Here is a 13,563-nt window from a genome sequence, read left to right as displayed (position 1 = left end):
ATTTCACTCCTTTTTTAGCCCCTCTATACACAGCCCCATCCTGCAGTATATCCTCTCTCCTTTCATTCCCTCTATACACTGCCCCATCCGCTCCTCCTTTCCTTGACATCATCCCTCACAGGAGCAGCTCCATTCCGCATATGACGCCAGTTGTGAGACTTTACTGCGCAAGAACAACCAGGAGCACTGGAACGACAGCAAGATGGTTCTAATAGCAACTAAGGGGTTAATACAGCCTGGAGGGGGAATCCTTCACAAGTGATATGGGGCCGGTTTAAACTGCTTTATGTTGGATAAAATGATTAAATGTGTGTGTACATTAATTATAAGACCACATAGTGATTTGGGGAATTTCCCTTTAAAATCAAGAGTGTAACATACTAAACAGGAGCGGGGGGATCTACAGTTTAGTAGATTGCGATGAGTAAGATGGCGGACTAGGTGAGGGTAGACGAGGTGTTAAAAAATAAAAACTATAAAATATTGTTTCAGACTTTCGTAAATCTAAGTCAGCTCCCCTGTGTTCAGATATGTAGATAGAAATCTTGGGGCTCCATAGCAAGTGTTCATATATAGTCAAAAAAATATTTTAATAAATCCACTATATGATAAACATTATTCTAGGGTTTTTTTTGTTTGTTTTTACTTAAATCCGCCACGTATATCCAGAGATATGGGCCTTTTTATTTAGTTCTAATTGTTGCGGTCTTTACAAGGAGGCGTGGCTCACAGGATCCTCATGGGCGTGTCTTTAGGCTGCTGTGCATTACTACCCTTCAGGGCCACTCCCCCTTGTACAGTTGGCAAAAATTGGCAGCAAATAAAAAGGCCCCATATCTTTGGAAGCGTATGATGAATTTAAAAAACAAAACTGAATACGCAGGGGAACAACCAGAATAAGAGCAAAACGAGTCACTTTTAATCTTGTGACTTGTTCTTTTTAAGGCTACGTTCACAAGTGGTACCTGTTATGCGTTTTTTTTTTTTTATTATTTTAATCACAAAAAAATGGCTGCAAAAGTGTTGAGATTGAACTGTGTGTGAACACAGCTTAAAACGCAGCAGCTGTGATTCCGGCCTTTGTTGCAGACCCACTGTAATATGAGCAGCACGTTATGGGTGCGTTCACACGGAGCGATTTTTGGACATTGATGAATACAATGATGTAATCAATTAAGAGACTGAGGAAATGGTGTGAAAGAAAACTTTGCTTTGCTGCCCATAGCAACCAATCACAGTGCAGCTTTCATTCTGTATGCTGTTCTGGAGAAATGGAAGCTGCACTGTGATCGGTTGCTATGGGCAACAAAGGCAGATTTCCCCATTTTTACGCATTGTAATGTCACATTGTTCTAGACCGTGACTGAGTCCGTTCCACGATGTCTGTTCCTGTCTAACAATGCTCCGCACCAGCCTTTAGTAGTCTATTACTAGAACTGGTAGCGCCAGGCATTCGTCAGCAAGTAAAACTATCTAAAATGGCTGACACTGTTATAAGGCCTCGGTCAGACTTCTTTTTTTTTTTTACCAACATGGACCCATTATAGTCTGTGGTACTGTTCACATGTCCTTGTGCCTTTGTAGGCACGTTAATTGGTCCGTGGAAAGAATAAAAAAAAAACCATCACTGCCCTCCTTGTCATCTGAGGGCTGTAGGTTTTATACTGTTTTATTTATTATTATAGCGCCATTTATTCCATGTCGCTTTACATGTGAGTTATGGAGATAAATGATTGGTATTGTTATAAGCAGTACAATGGGGGGCATTATTAGAAGGAGATATAGTTGGGATATTATAAGAAGGCAACGTGGAGAAATGGCATTATAAAGAGGCACAGTGAGGGGCATTCTGACAATAGAGAGCCACTAAGGGACATTATAAAAAAACAAAACAATGGGCATTGGAAGCACAGGGGGTGTTAATTTTATACAGAGATACTGGGGCATTACTTTAAGGAATGACGTGCGGACATTACCATGGGGGGGTAGTATACTGTACAGAGGCTCATGGGGGCATTTTGCCCGAGGAGGCACAGACAGGAGTACTATCACTATGTAGAGGTCCAGAGTGAGCATTAATATGTGAGGCACAAAAGGAGGCATTTTTTACTTTCCAGGGCACTAAGGGGGCATTACTACCAATTAAGGGAATTTATTATAGCACTATATGGTTTGGGTAGAAGTGGGGGGAATGTGAGGAGGGGGCTGGAAAAGCAGTGAGCCAAAGCTGTCTCTGGCGTACATTTTGTAGGGACAAGTTACGGATGGGGGAAGTGGTTATGGTGGTCTGAGCTGAAAGAGAACAAAAAGGGAAAGTGAAGGACTGCGGTCAGCGAGACGTCACTGCTGAGAACCAGTACAGTACACACACATTGTTCGCAGAGCTCTGGAGCGGACCTGATATTACCATTATGTGGTCACTGGTGGGGATATCAGTCTTAGTACAGTGGGTTTGAGTAAAGTTAATTATGATGGTATTATCACTACTGTAGATGCTGGTAACATTTGTTTATGGTCTGGGGATAATTTTCATCCGATCTGGGGGAGTGGGGTGCGGCATGGCCCTGTGCGCTTTCGAATGGCAGGGCTGAATTTTTAGTCCCAATCTGCCCCTGTTTCCTACCATTTCCAACACGTGGCGATGGGAACTGAGGAGGCGCTGTAGTGCGATCTGCGGGGGGTCCCTTTCGGGAGATTCAGGATTGATTCTTATTTTTTTATTTAACTGGTTTAGCTTTATTTATATAGATCTGGAAAACTTCTTCTTAAATGTCAGAAAGTGCACTGCTCTTTCCAGGAATCTGTCCTTCATGTATTTGTTTTTTAATGCAATTTTTGGAAAGTGGTGATTCTGTGCATCAATTGGAGCCTCTGTATAGGGGGTCAGCCTGACAGTACAGGGTGGGAGGCAGGAGAGGAGCAGAGTGGGTGGGATTTCCCGTGGTGGGTGCTGACACCTGGCAGACATCTCTGCAGACACTATCTCCTTGCAGCAGTTTGCAGCCACAGATCCTGGACTTCTGCGTGTCCTCAGCATGGATCTGTTTTTGAGCAGGGCTCTACTTTATACATTTGGCTTTTTGCTGGTGGGTGTTCATGGGACCCACTACAGGATGTACGGATACCCCATCCATAACAGCTACATGTTACCTCCAATGGTTCATGGCAGCGCAGTATTACCAGTGGTGGTGCCCAGACCCGGAATATTGGCCAGCCCTCCACACACGGCAAATGTGCGCCCCAAGCCCGACACCCGGACCCTCCAAGTGAACCAGCCGACAGGTAGGAGCATCCCATTAATATGAAGTTACATTCCGATTTACTAATAAAGTTTAATTTGAGTTTAGCCAAGCAGATACAATGAAGCCATGAGCTGAATTTCCACCAGAAATTAATTTTGCCAACTCGTTAAGTGGCTCACAAATTTCCAGCGCCCAGAGAATAAGGGACGATTCATTTTATAAATTGGATTTTTTTTCTAAAATTTGGTAGAAATTTGCTGACCTATTTAAATTACCTCTGAAAAAAAAAAATGTGTGTGTGTGTATATATATATATATATATATTTTTTTTTTTTCAGAGGGAATATAATATATACCGTAACTTTACATTACTTATAGGTTGTCGAACATTGTGTATTTTATTTGTCCTTAGATTAAACTGTTAAGATAATTTTCAAAACATCCATTGAGAATATATAGAATTATTCTCAAATGCTAATAAGTCAACCTAATATGTATATTTTTATAATATACCATATATACAGTATATTATGTACATTTTCTTTACAAATATTCTCTAATACTAGTAAGGTCAACCTAATATATATATATTTATTTTATTTACATATAAGACAAAGAAGAATTGAGAAAATGGCAGAGCTTAGACTTTTTGACAAATAATAAGTCTGACTAGAAGGATTCTATACTTCTTTGCTTAACTTGAATATATATTCAATACTTGACAGTCCTTGAAAGGGTATTTTCACCTAAAAAAAATTATATGAAATGTCCACCTCTCCAGTTTGTGGCCGGATGGTGCTGACCCACCTGATGGATGGGGTGTCAGGGAGCCCCTATTTTCCCTAATGGGTGAGGGCTCCAGTAGAGGAACTCCGCCTATAAGGCATGCATTGCATTTTCTGTGGAAACATCCTTAATCACTGCAAAACAAATGTCCTTTTAAAGGGAATCTATTAGCAGGTTTTTGCTACCCCATCTGAGAGCAGCATGATGTAGAGACAGACACTCTGATTCCAGCGATATATCACTTACTTTATTGAGGAAGCAGTCTTTATTAAATACTGTTTTCTCCGCTGCAGATCTACCAGTTCTCTGAATGCTGAGCTCTGTATAACCCCGCCCACTCCGCTGATTGGCTGCTATCTGTATTCACTGTGCTTGGACAAAAAGCTGCCAATCGGTGGTGGGGGGCGTGGTTGGACTACCTGGCAGCGGGTTTTCTAGTCCTTTAATAATCTGCTGATAAAACAATGATTTTATAAAAACTACACCATGCAGCCCAGTAAGTAACATATCGCTGGAATCAGGGTCTCTGCCCCTACATCATGCTGCTCTCAGATTAGGTAGAAAAAAACGCGCAAAAGATTCCCTTTAAATGCTGTCAAGTATATACTATATGAGTAGCTTTCCTCCAGACCGACCTTTCTGTATGAGAGTAGCCGCCCTTCATTCAATCTAAGGCTGTATGTGCTAAAAACCACAAACGCACAATTACAATTGCCCCAACTCTGCTCTTGGTGAATAACTTCGCACCAGTGTACTGTAATAGCTACACCCAGACTCCAGGAGTCTGTATTCACTGAAAACACATTTTACCTAACATTTTCTGCTGGTCCTTATTTTTTGGCCATAAAACTGTTCTTGTTGCCCATTGTAACCAATCACAGCTCAGCATTAATTTCTTAACCTGCAGTGATTGGTTGCAATGGGCAATAAAGCCAGTTAATTCTGATAAATGGGGTCCATAGATCGGTGATAGGGAGGGGAGGAGCACAATATAATTTCCCATTTCTCATCTTTTTATTTTTAATAAAACTCTTACAAGCTCTGTTATTGGTCCAATTAAGACCATTGGCCTTAAAGGGATTGTCTACTTTGGGCAACACCTTTTTAGTTAGAAGTGCCCTCAATAATAAGCTAATCGCAGAATCACAATTGTATATAAATAATCTAAAGACCTTCCAGGTTGTCCTGAGCGAGAGACACTCTTTGTTGTTGTCTCTGGCTAATAAATGAGGAACAAGAGACCCTCCGAGTTTTTTTTTTTTTTTTTTAACTTTTTACAATTGCATTTCAATTGATTTACAAGTTTGAGACCCAAGCGATCAGCTGGCGGAACCTGGTAGCAGGTGTTCAATTTCACGACAGCGCCACCACGGGCAAAACAAGGCATTACAGGGTGCTTACTAAAATCAATGGGACACGCTGGGTCCTCCACAGGGATACACATTTTTAGTTTCTTTCCAATCCAATCATTACAAGAGGACTTGCACAGGAACCTTCCTTCCATGATGTTGAAACTTTACATTGAAAAGGGGCTTTCAAAACCAGACAGACCCTTAAAATGTGCTAATTATTTTTTTAAGGAGTATTTAAAGGTATTTTGTAAGGGTCCACACACAGGCTATTATATAGCTGCCATGTGTAAACTAATATAATGTTAGTATAGAGCTATATTTTAAAAGTAAAAAGGTAAAAAGCGTAAAGAAAGGAGGATGCATTTAATGCCTGAGCAAACATAGACAGTACAGCTCCAGGATAGCCAAGTTTCCTTCATAGGGTAAATGTTTGCATTGAGCTCAAGAAGCAAACAGTCCTGATTGATGGAGGAGCTGTGAACACCATGCGGATAATGCAGCTCCCAGAGGTCCCTCCACTGTCCAACGTATGTGGAAGGGCTGACTGCCAGCTTCACTGCTCTGTGTCCCAACCCGGCACCACTAGAGTCACGGTGATCTCCCACAGCGGCGTAACTAGAGTCTGATGGCCCCTAGTGCAAGATTTGGACTGGGACCCCTATCCTGGCATGTATAAATGTCCTCCATCCTGATTTATATATACAGGTCCTTCTCAAAAAATTAGCATATAGTGTTAAATTTCATTATTTACCATAATGTAATGATTACAATTAAACTTTCATATATTATAGATTCATTATCCACCAACTGAAATTTGTCAGGTCTTTTATTGTTTTAATACTGATGATTTTGGCATACAACTCCTGATAACCCAAAAAACCTGTCTCAATAAATTAGCATATTTCACCCATCCAATCAAATAAAAGTGTTTTTTAATAACAAACAAAAAAACCATCAAATAATAATGTTCAGTTATGCACTCAATACTTGGTCGGGAATCCTTTGGCAGAAATGACTGCTTCAATGCGGCGTGGCATGGAGGCAATCAGCCTGTGACACTGCTGAGATGTTATGGAGGCCCAGGATGCTTCAATAGCGGCCTTAAGCTCATCCAGAGTGTTGGGTCTTGCGTCTCTCAACTTTCTCTTCACAATATCCCACAGATTCTCTATGGGGTTCAGGTCAGGAGAGTTGGCAGGCCAATTGAGCACAGTAATACCACGGTCAGTAAACCATTTACAAGTGGTTTTGGCACTGTGAGCAGGTGCCAGGTCGTGCTGAAAAATGAAATCTTCATCTCCATAAAGCATTTCAGCCGATGGAAGCATGAAGTGCTTCAAAATCTCCTGATAGCTAGCTGCATTGACCCTGCCCTTGATGAAACACAGTGGACCAACACCAGCAGCTGACATGGCACCCCACACCATCACTGACTGTGGGTACTTGACACTGGACTTCAGGCATTTTGGCATTTCCTTCTCCCCAGTCTTCCTCCAGACTCTGGCACCTTGATTTCCGAATGACATGCAAAATTTGCTTTCATCAGAAAAAAGTACTTGGGACCACTTAGCAACAGTCCAGTGCTGCTTCTCTGTAGCCCAGGTCAGGCGCCTCTGCCGCTGTTTATGGTTCAAAAGTGGCTTTACCTGGGGAATGCGGCACCTGTAGCCCATTTCCTGCACACGCCTGTGCACGGTGGCTCTGGATGTTTCCACACCAGACTCAGTCCACTGCTTCCTCAGGTTCCCCAAGGTCTGGAATCGGTCCTTCTCCACAATCTTCCTCAGGGTCCGGTCTCCTCTTCTCGTTGTACAGCGTTTTCTGCCACATTGTTTCCTTCCAACAGACTTACCATTGAGGTGCCTTGATACAGCACTCTGGGAACAGCCTATTTGTTGAGAAATTTCTTTCTGGGTCTTACCCTCTTGCTTGAGGGTGTCAATGATGGCCTCCTTGACATCTGTCAGGTCGCTAGTCTTACCCATGATGGGGGTTTTGAGTAATGAACCAGGCAGGGAGTTTATAAAAGCCTCAGGTATCTTTTGCATGTGTTTAGAGTTAATTAGTTGATTCAGAAGATTAGGGTAATAGGTCGTTTAGAGAACCTTTTCTTGATATGCTAATTTACTGAGACAGGTTTTTTAGGTTATCAGGAGTTGTATGCCAAAATCATCAGTATTAAAACAATAAAAGACCTGACAAATTTCAGTTGGTGGATAATGAATCTATAATATATGAAAGTTTAATTGTAATCATTACATTATGGTAAATAATGAAATTTAACACTATATGCTAATTTTTTGAGAAGGACCTGTATGTCCTCCATTCTGATACCTATGTCCCCCATCCTGTTGTGTATATATGCGTCATCTATCCTGGAATATATGTTCCCCTTCCTCGTCCCAACCTGTTATATATATCCCCTATCCAGATATATATGTCCCTTATCCTGGACCCCATCCTGGTAACATCAACTTCACAGTGCCATTGAAGGATTAAAAGAATCCACACTATCTATAAACAGATGGTGAGGGAACACTTAGCTTATTTACATGAATTTAAATATCCTGGACCAGATGAATTACACCCTAGGGTACTGTAAGAGTTAGCAGAGGAAATTGCAGAACCACTAGTCAGAATCTTTGAAAAATCCTGGAGAACAGGAGAAGTCCCAGAAGATTGAAGAAGGGCAAAAGTTGTCCCTATCTTCAAAAAAGGAAAGAAAATGGAGCCAGGACATTACAGGCCTTACTTCTATACCAGGAAAGATCTTTGTACAAATTATTAAACATGTGTGTAAGTACTTGGATACCGTTCTAATAAATGAAATGTGGATTACATCCGCGCTGCTGCGACAAATAATAGATCCAGATATACTTGTAAGATGTTCGGGTGGTTTATTCAACGCGTTTCGAAGCTCATGGCTTCTTCTTCAGGAAGTTTCCACACAAAGATATCTACACGCCTTTACTGTGTACCATCAGGTGAGCAGTTCTCTCACTATTGATTAGAAACAATCCTGGGGATAAGACCCTATTTGCGCTTTTTTTGTCTCCTATTTTTCTATACTAATAAGTACTTGGATAAGAACACCGTAATTAACCAGAGCCAGCATGAGTTTGTAGCAAACAAGTCATGCCAGACTAATCTAATTTCCTTCTATGGTGGAATCACTGACTAGGTGGATCAGGGAAATGTGGTAGATATAGTATGTCTCGACTTCAGTAAATCATTTGATAAAGTATCTCATACTATCCTCATTGAAAAAATGACTAAGTATGGGATTGATAAGGCTACAGTTAGGTGGATTCATAACTGGCTCAGTAATTGTACTCAAAGAGTGTCAATAAATGGATACACATGCAATTGGAAGATTTTTTAAAGTGCGGTACCACAAGGCTCTGTCCTGACCCTAGTGTTCAACATTTTTATAAATGGTTCAGATAAGGGAACTGAAGGTAAACTGATCAAATTTGCAGACCATGCAAACTTAGGAGGGATAGCTAACACTAGAGAAGACAGAGAAAGGATCCAGAAGGTTCTATATAAGTTTGAACAATGGGCAGCAACTAATAGAATGGTGTTTAACAGGGAGAAATGCAAGATTGTACATCTGAGCAAGGAAAAAGTAAATTACATCTACAGAATGGGAGGAATAGAACTACGCAACAGCACGTGTGAAAAAGACTTTGGTATACTAATCACAGACTACACGAGTCAACAGTGTGATGCAGCAGCCAGAAAGGCAAACACAGTTCTAGGATATATTAAGAGAAGCAAAAAAGAAGACTAAGAGGAGACTTAATAGCTGTCTGCAAATATCTAAAGGGATTTCATATTCTGCCACTGTTCTTTAACCCCTTACCGGCATCGGACGTACTATACCGTCCGATGCCGGCTCCCCTGCTTTGATGCAGGGCTCCGCGGTGAGCCCGCACCAAAGCCGGGACATGTCAGCTGTTTTGAACAGCTGACATGTGCCCGTAATAGGCGCGGGCAGAATCGCGATCTGCCCACACCTATTAACTAGTTAAATGCCGCTGTCAAACGCAGACAGCGGCATTTAACTACCGCTTCCGGCCGGGCGGCCGGAAATGACGTCATCGCCGACCCCCGTCACATGATCGGGGGTCGGCGATGCTTGTGAATGGTAACCATAGAGGTCCTTGAGACCTCTATGGTTACTGATTGCCCGTCGCTGTGAGCGCCACCCTGTGGTCGGCGCTCACAGCACACGTGCAATTCTGCTACATAGCAGCGATCAGCAGATCGCTGCTATGTAGCAGAGCCGATCGAGTTGTGCCTGCTTCTAGCCTCTCATGGAGGCTATTGAAGCATGGCAAAAGTTTTAAAAAAAAGTTTAAAAAAATGTGAAAAAAATAAAAAAAACATAAAAGTTTAAATCACCCCCCTTTCGCCCCAATCAAAATAAATCAATAAAAAAAATATCAAATCTACGCATATTTGGTATCGCCGCGCTCAGAATTGCCCGATCTATCAAATAAAAAAAAGTATTAACCTGATCGCTAAACAGCGTAGCGGGAAAAAAACTCGAAACGCCAGAATTACGTTTTTTTGGTCGCCGCGACATTGCATTAAAATGCAATAACGGGCAATCAAAAGAACGTATCTGCACCGAAATGCTATCATTAAAAACGTCATCTCGGCACGCAAAAAATAAGCCCTCAACCGACCCCAGATGATGAAAAATGGAGACGCTACGAGTATCGGAAAATGGCGCAATTTTTTTTTTTTTTAGCAAAGTTTGGAATTTTTTTTCACCACTTAGATAAAAAATAACCTAGTCATGTTTGGTGTCTATGGACTCGTAATGACCTGGAGAATCATAATGGCAGGTCATTTTTAGCATTTAGTGAACCTAGCAAAAAAGCCAAACAAAAAACCAATGTGGGATTGCACTTTTTTTGCAATTTCACCGCACTTGGAATTTTTTTCCCGTTTTCTAGTACACGACATGCTAAAACCAATGATGTTGTTCAAAAGTACAACTCGTCCCGCAAAAAATAAGCCCTCACATGGCCACATTGACGGAAAAATAAAAAAGTTATGGCTCTGGGAAGGAGGGGAGCGAAAAACGAACACGGAAAAATGAAAAATCCCCCGGTCATGAAGGGGTTAAAGGGACACTGTCACCTGAATTTGGAGGGAACAATCTTCAGCCATGGAGGCGGGGTTTTGGGGTTTTTGATTCACTCTTTCCTTACCCGCTGGCTGCATGCTGGCTGCAATATTGGATTGAAGTTCATTCTCTGTCCTCCGTAGTACATGCCTGTAATGTAAACATACTCAGAAGGGAGGTAAGAACATTTCTAAAACAATCCACAGTGAGGAGATTGGAACAAAACAAAATCCTCTAAACTGCATGCTCGCAAACGCCAGAAGCCTGACAAACAAGATGGAAGAACTAGAAGCAGAAATATCTACAGGTAACTTTGACATAGTGGGAATAACCGAGACATGGTTAGATGAAAGCTATGACTGGGCAGTTAACTTACAGGGTTACAGTCTGTTTAGAAAGGATCGTAAAAATCGGAGAGGAGGAGGGGTTTGTCTCTATGTAAAGTCTTGTCTAAAGTCCACTTTAAGGGAGGATATTAGCGAAGGGAATGAAGATGTCGAGTCCATATGGGTTGAAATTCATGGAGGGAAAAATGGTAACAAAATTCTCATTGGGGTCTGTTACAAACCCCCAAATATAACAGAAAGCATGGAAAGTCTACTTCTAAAGCAGATAGATGAAGCTGCAACCCATAATGAGGTCCTGGTTATGGGGGACTTTAACTACCCGGATATTAACTGGGAAACAGAAACCTGTGAAACCCATAAAGGCAACAGGTTTCTGCTAATAACCAAGAAAAATTATCTTTCACAATTGGTGCAGAATCCAACCAGAGGAGCAGCACTTTTAGACCTAATACTATCTAATAGACCTGACAGAATAACAAATCTGCAGGTGGTTGGGCATCTAGGAAATAGCGACCACAATATTGTACAGTTTCACCTGTCTTTCACTAGGGGGACTTGTCAGGGAGTCACAAAAACATTGAACTTTAGGAAGGCAAAGTTTGAACAGCTTAGAGATGCCCTTAATCTGGTAGACTGGGACAATATCCTCAGAAATGAGAATACAGATAATAAATGGGAAATGTTTAAGAACATCCTAAATAGGCAGTGTAAGCGGTTTATACCTTGTGGGAATAAAAGGACTAGAAATAGGAAAAACCCAATGTGGCTAAACAAAGAAGTAAGACAGGCAATTAACAGTAAAAAGAAAGCATTTGCACTACTAAAGCAGGATGGCACCATTGAAGCTCTAAAAAACTATAGGGAGAAAAATACTTTATCTAAAAAACTAATTAAAGCTGCCAAAAAGGAAACAGAGAAGCACATTGCTAAGGAGAGTAAAACTAATCCCAAACTGTTCTTCAACTATATCAATAGTAAAAGAATAAAAACTGAAAATGTAGGCCCCTTAAAAAATAGTGAGGAAAGAATGGTTGTAGATGACGAGGAAAAAGCTAACATATTAAACACCTTCTTCTCCACGGTATTCACGGTGGAAAATGAAATGCTAGGTGAAATCCCAAGAAACAATGAAAACCCTATATTAAGGGTCACCAATCTAACCCAAGAAGAGGTGCGAAACCGGCTAAATAAGATTAAAATAGATAAATCTCCGGGTCCGGATGGCATACACCCACGAGTACTAAGGGAACTAAGTAATGTAATAGATAAACCATTATTTCTTATTTTTAGGGACTCTATAGCGACAGGGTCTGTTCCGCAGGACTGGCGCATAGCAAATGTGGTGCCAATATTCAAAAAGGGCTCTAAAAGTGAACCTGGAAATTATAGGCCAGTAAGTCTAACCTCTATTGTTGGTAAAATATTTGAAGGGTTTCTGAGGGATGTTATTCTGGATTATCTCAATGAGAATAACTGTTTAACTCCATATCAGCATGGGTTTATGAGAAATCGCTCCTGTCAAACCAATCTAATCAATTTTTATGAAGAGGTAAGCTATAGGCTGGACCACGGTGAGTCATTGGACGTGGTATATCTCGATTTTTCCAAAGCGTTTGATACCGTGCCGCACAAGAGGTTGGTACACAAAATGAGAATGCTTGGTCTGGGGGAAAATGTGTGTAAATGGGTTAGTAACTGGCTTAGTGATAGAAAGCAGAGGGTGGTTATAAATGGTATAGTCTCTAACTGGGTCGCTGTGACCAGTGGGGTACCGCAGGGGTCAGTATTGGGACCTGTTCTCTTCAACATATTCATTAATGATCTGGTAGAAGGTTTACACAGTAAAATATCGATATTTGCAGATGATACAAAACTATGTAAAGCAGTTAATACAAGAGAAGATAGTATTCTGCTACAGATGGATCTGGATAAGTTGGAAACTTGGGCTGAAAGGTGGCAGATGAGGTTTAACAATGATAAATGTAAGGTTATACACATGGGAAGAAGGAATCAATATCACCATTACACACTGAACGGGAAACCACTGGGTAAATCTGACAGGGAGAAGGACTTGGGGATCCTAGTTAATGATAAACTTACCTGGAGCAGCCAGTGCCAGGCAGCAGCTGCCAAGGCAAACAGGATCATGGGGTGCATTAAAAGAGGTCTGGATACACATGATGAGAGCATTATACTGCCTCTGTACAAATCCCTAGTTAGACCGCACATGGAGTACTGTGTCCAGTTTTGGGCACCGGTGCTCAGGAAGGATATAATGGAACTAGAGAGAGTACAAAGGAGGGCAACAAAATTAATAAAGGGGATGGGAGAACTACAATACCCAGATAGATTAGCGAAATTAGGATTATTTAGTCTAGAAAAAAGACGACTGAGGGGCGATCTAATAACCATGTATAAGTATATAAGGGGACAATACAAATATCTCGCTGAGGATCTGTTTATACCAAGGAAGGTGACGGGCACAAGGGGGCATTCTTTGCGTCTGGAGGAGAGAAGGTTTTTGCACCAACATAGAAGAGGATTCTTTACTGTTAGGGCAGTGAGAATCTGGAATTGCTTGCCTGAGGAGGTGGTGATGGCGAACTCAGTCGAGGGGTTCAAGAGAGGCCTGGATGTCTTCCTGGAGCAGAACAATATTGTATCATACAATTATTAGGTTCTGTAAAAGGACGTAG

General features: G+C 41.3%; 1 protein-coding gene across 1 annotated transcript in view; it reads left to right on the top strand.

Annotated features, from left to right (window-relative positions):
- The first annotated feature begins 2,982 nt into the window (after nucleotides 1-2,982).
- MATN3 (matrilin 3) overlaps nucleotides 2,983-13,563 on the top strand; it is a 35,733-nt gene continuing 25,152 nt past the window's right edge. Inside the window, exon 1 of the mRNA XM_069726826.1 lies at nucleotides 2,983-3,282. Within this exon, the coding sequence (XP_069582927.1) occupies nucleotides 3,036-3,282 (247 nt within the window). The 5' untranslated portion in view covers nucleotides 2,983-3,035. The remainder of the gene's footprint in view (nucleotides 3,283-13,563) is intronic.

The sequence above is a fragment of the Ranitomeya imitator genome, chromosome 5 (genome assembly GCF_032444005.1).
Source record: "Ranitomeya imitator isolate aRanImi1 chromosome 5, aRanImi1.pri, whole genome shotgun sequence".
NCBI lineage: Eukaryota > Metazoa > Chordata > Amphibia > Anura > Dendrobatidae > Ranitomeya > Ranitomeya imitator.
Note: the sequence above shows the minus strand (reverse complement) of the source record. Positions and strands in the feature narration are given on the sequence as shown.